We start from the raw sequence: 5,000 nt of genomic DNA, 5'->3' as shown, positions 1-5,000 counted from the left end.
CTCGATCTCCTGACCTTGTGATCCGCCCGCCTCGGCCTCCCAAAGTGCTGGGATTACAGGCTGAGCCACCGTGCCCGGCCCCTTTCTGCCTTCTTAATTCCGGCAAAGATCATTTTTCTTCTTGGGATTCTCCAAATACTCCATCAGTTTTTCCTCTCCCCAGATGATGCCTTTGTTCTTCTTGGCGTCTGTGTAAGAGAATCCAATGGCCTGACCTGTCTTCTGCGCGAAGAGACCATGGAGATTAGGCCCAGTCTTGTACTTGCCTCCCTTTTCCACCGTGTGGCACTGGGCACACTTCTGAACAAAAATCTTCTTACCTTTCTCAACATCACCCATATTTAATCTCTTTTTCGTCGCTGACGCCACAAAGGTTGCCACTCCAAAGCTGTGCGACCCACACTCTATCAATTTTTTTTCCTGTGTTGCTTGTGTTTTTGGTTGTCACGCTTAAGATACCATTGCCGAATCCAAGGTCATGAAGGTTTTCTTTTATTTTCTTCTAAGAGAAAGTTTTAGCTCTTAAATTTAGGTCTTTGATCCACTTTGTGTTAATTTTTGTATATAGCATATTTTAATATTTTAAGGATTTAACTTCATTCTTTTGCAGATGGATATCCAGTTTTTCCAGTGCCATTTGTTGAAAAGATGATCCTTTCACCATTGAAATGATTTTGGCACCTTTGTCAAAAATCAATTTGTCACATATATGAAGGCTTATCTTTGAACTCTGTGTTGTGTTTCATTGGTCTGTATGTCTGTCCTGCCATCACCACACTGTTTTGACTACTGTAGCTTTGTATTGATATTGAAATCAGGAAGTGTGAGCCCTCCAGATTTGTTCTTTTTCAAGGTTTTGGCAGTTTGGGGTCCTGTGAAATTCCATGTGAATTTTGGTATGGATCTTTCTATTTCTGCAAAACGTGTTGTGGGACTTTGATAAGGATTGCGCTGAATCACTTTGAATGGTATTGTCATCTTAACAATATTGAGTGTCTTCCAGTCCACAAAGACAACAGGTCTTTCCGTTTACTTATGTCTTTAATGTTTTTCAGCAATTTATTTTATTTTATTTTATTTTATTTTATTTTATTTTATTTTATTTTGAGACAGTGTCTGGCTGTGTCACCCAGGCTAGAGTATAGTGGCGTGATCCTGGCTCACTGTATTCTTGACTTCCCAGGCTCAGGTGATCCTCCCACGCCAGCATTCCGAGTAGCCAGGACCTCAGGCATGCACCACCACAGCTGGCTAGTTTTTGTATTTTCTGTAGAAACGAGGTTTTGCCATGTTACCAGGTTGGTCTTGAACTCCTGGGTTCAAGCAATTCAGCTGCCTCAGCCTCCCAAAGTGTTAGGAGAACAGGTATAAGCCACTTGGCCCAGCCTTGCCTCCATGTTTGAATCTTTACTTGAGTATTTTATTCTAGTTCATTATTTTAGCTGAGCAGTCATCAACGTTATGATAATTTTCATATCCTTATAGAAATAATAACAATAAAAGATATTATTGGCTAGGCACGGTGGCTCACACCTGTAATCCCAGCACTTTGGGAGGCCGAGGCGGGCGGATCACAAGGTCAGGAGATCGAGACTATCCTGGCTAACACGGTGAAACCCTGTCTCTACTAAAATTACAAAAAATTAGCCAGGCGTGGTGGCAGGCACCTGTAGTCCCAGCTACTTGGGAGGCTGAGACAGTAGAGTGGCGTGAACCCAGGAGGTGGAACTTGCAGTGAACCAAGATCACGCCACTGCACTCCAGCCTGGGTGACAGAGCGAGACTCCGTCTCAGGAAAAAAATAAAAAAGAAAAAATAAATAAAATAAAATATGTTATTATTGAATGTCATGTGCCAGGCACTGTTCTATAAGGTTTTTTGTTTTGTTTTGTTTTGTTTTTTTTAAATTTAAGTTTTAGGATACATGTGCACAATGTGCAGGTTTGTTACATATGTATACATGTGCCATGTTGGTGTGCTGCACCCGTTAACTCATCATTTACATTAAGTATATCTCCTAACGCTATCCCTCGCTGCTCCCCCGACCCCATGACAGGCCCCGGTGTGTGATGTTCCCCTTCCTGTGTCCAAGTGTTCTCATGTTCTAGAAGTTTTTTATAATTTATCTCTAATCCTTAAAACAACCTTCCCCATTTCGGGCCGGGCGCAGTGGCTCACACCTGTAATCCCAGTACTTTGGGAGGCCAAGGTGGGTAGGTCACAAGGTCAGGAGATCGAGACCATCCTGGCTAACACGGTGAAACCCCGTCTCTACTAAAAATACAAAAAATTAGCCAGGCGTGGTGGTGGGTGCAGGTAGTCCCAGCTACTCAGAAGGCTGAGGCAGAAGAATGGCGTAAACCCGGGAGGCAGAGCTTGCAGTGAACCAAGATGGTGCCACTGCACTCCAGCCCGGGTGACAGAGCGAGACTCTGTCTCAAAAAAAAAAAAAAAAAACTTCCCCATTTCACTGATATAAACATTAAAACTTGGAGAGATGAATTGACTTGCTAAAGACACACAGGGCTAGTTATGATGGTTCATACCTGTAATCCCAGCACTTTGGAAGGCCAAGGCGGGTGGATCACCTGAGGTCAGGAGTTCAACACCAGCCTAGCCAACATGGTGAAACCCCATCTCTACTAAAAATACAAAATTAGCCGGTCGTGGTAGCGGGCGCCTGTAATCCCAGTTACCCAGGAGGCTGAGGCAGGAGAATCGTTTGAACCTGGGAGGCAGAGGTTGCAGTGAGCCGAGATTGTGTCTTTGCACTCTAGCCTGGGCAACAAGAACAAAACTCCCTCTCAAAAAAAAAAAAAAGTAAACGATAAAAGCCATACCTTCTTTTGCTGTGCCATTCCAGCATTTTCATCTTTCTTCATCATCTCATTGCAGGATGACATGCACTTGGTGATAAGAAAGCAGCTCTCTAGCACCGTATTCAAGTACAAACTCATTGGGATTATTGGTGCTGTCACCATGGCTGGCATCATGGCAGCAGACAGGTACACATGGAAATTCTGACTTCTGTGGTTTGAGATCAGTTAATCTTGCTAACTAATGAAGTGTTACATCTTATAGACATCATTTTAACAGTAGACATTGCAACTATGAGAGAAATGAGCAAATGTGTTTTGCTACTTTTCCATGTTCCCTTCTAATCGTGACTGTATATAATACCATGCATATTTTTTGCTGGATTGTGATCCTAGCTCTTACAGTCTGTGGTTAAAAATTAAGGATTGTCGGCCAGGTGCGGTGGCTGAAGCCTGTAATCCCAGCACTTTGGGAGGCCAAGACAGGCGGATCATGAGGTCAGGAGATCGAGACCATCCTGGCTAACACTGTGAAACCCCGTCTCTACTAAAAAATACAAAAAACTAGCTGGGCGAGGTGGCGGGTGCCTGTAGTCCCAGCTACTCGGGAGGCTGAGGCAGGAGAATGGTGTGAACCCGGGAGGCGGAGCTTGCAGTGAGCTGAGATCCGGCCATTGCACTCCAGCCCGGGCGACAGAGTGAGACTCCGTCTCAAAAAAAAAAAAATTAAGGATTGTCTAGAGGTAAAATTCTAGAAATCTTTGCACAAAAAGGGAGCCCTGATTCTTTTAGAATGCGTTTTTCTTTATCTGCTCCTGATATAGGCACTAGACAATGCAGGTGTCTACATTGCTATGTCATTCCTGTCGGGAACTTTATACATTTGGTACAAACAACATCTTGTGCATTTCCCCTCACCTTGTTCTTTGAGTCCCCATTTGTAGAATCTAAAGAAATATTGGTTTGGGGGCTTGATAAGATGTTGCCATTACAAACCAACATTGGATTTCAGTTCATGCTCCTTGGAAATTATTTTCGGAGACATCTTTAGAATCCACATTGTGGAATCCTAATTAGGGAAAAGGAGTCAGAGTGGTGGGAGCAAAGAAAGCAAAGACAGAGTATATAAGTCTGCCTTTTTTCATGGTGCAGGACATGCAGCCCTCCTGCGCCTAACTTATCACCAGACACCTGCAAGTTAGCTCACTGCAACTTTGGCATTATCAGTACTACACAAAGCCCTCTTCAGCATACAGCATGCATCATAAATACTGCTCCGTAAATCCCCAGCAAGCCTTTGGTTCCTTGCAGTCAGCTCCTCTATTGCTGGCTGCCCATTGCTTTCTTGCAACGTATTTTTATACTTTCTCTAAGAAATCTGTCTTTCTTTACCTACAACTGTCTTAGTAAATTCTCCCCCTAACCCTACCCCAGTCGCCACCGGCTCAGATAGTCATTGCTCCCCTGTGACACACATTAATAATGGGAAGAGGTTGCAGAGTGTATTGGTTAAGAGTTCCTTCACTGAAGCCATACTGCTTGCCCAGGGTCAAATTAGCTGAATTACCTTGGTAAGTTACTTTATCTCTTTGCCTTTGTAGACTCACATCTGCAATAAGGATAATAATGGGATTTACCTCATAGAGTCGTTGAAATGTCTAACACATAATATACACTAATTAAGTGCTTGCTCTAATTATTGCTAATTTGCCCTTAAAAAATATGTACGGAAAAGAGAAAAGAAAAAAATATATAAAATAACCATCCTTTGCTCTAATCTGTATTTTGTATGGACAAAATAAATACTCTTCCCTGCCTTCATGCACTTTTATCTTTACTGTACCCTAGGGAAGTCAGAATACTTAAACTTATTGGCAATTGTTACAAAATATTACAAAAGTGAAATTAAAATTATTTGTTTTTAGAAGTGCATCATCTAGTTTGACTCAAGAGAGAGCCAACCTGAGCGATGAGCAGTGCACACACGTGAGTTCTTCTCTAAAAATAATAAAAAATAAAAAAATAAAAGTTAGCCCAGCGTGGTGGCAGGCATCTGTAATCCCAGCTGCTTGGGAGGCTGAGGCAGAGAATTGCTTGAACCCGGGAGGCAGAGCTTGCAGTAAGCCGAGATCACACCACTGCACTCCAGCCTGGGCAACAGAGCGAGACTCTGTCTCAAAAAAA

The 5,000-nt window shown here is 42.9% G+C and overlaps 1 protein-coding gene across 1 annotated transcript in view; it reads left to right on the top strand.

The window, feature by feature from the left end:
* FANCD2 (FA complementation group D2) overlaps nt 1–5,000 on the top strand; it is a 97,140-nt gene that overhangs the window by 54,326 nt on the left and 37,814 nt on the right. Inside the window, 2 exon segments of the mRNA XM_017847452.1 lie at nt 2,896–3,005; nt 4,742–4,802. Coding sequence (XP_017702941.1) covers nt 2,896–3,005; nt 4,742–4,802 — 171 coding nt within the window.

Source organism: Rhinopithecus bieti, unplaced genomic scaffold, assembly GCF_001698545.2.
Source record: "Rhinopithecus bieti isolate Rb0 unplaced genomic scaffold, ASM169854v2 scaffold_29378, whole genome shotgun sequence".
Lineage (NCBI taxonomy): Eukaryota > Metazoa > Chordata > Mammalia > Primates > Cercopithecidae > Rhinopithecus > Rhinopithecus bieti.
Note: the sequence above shows the minus strand (reverse complement) of the source record. Positions and strands in the feature narration are given on the sequence as shown.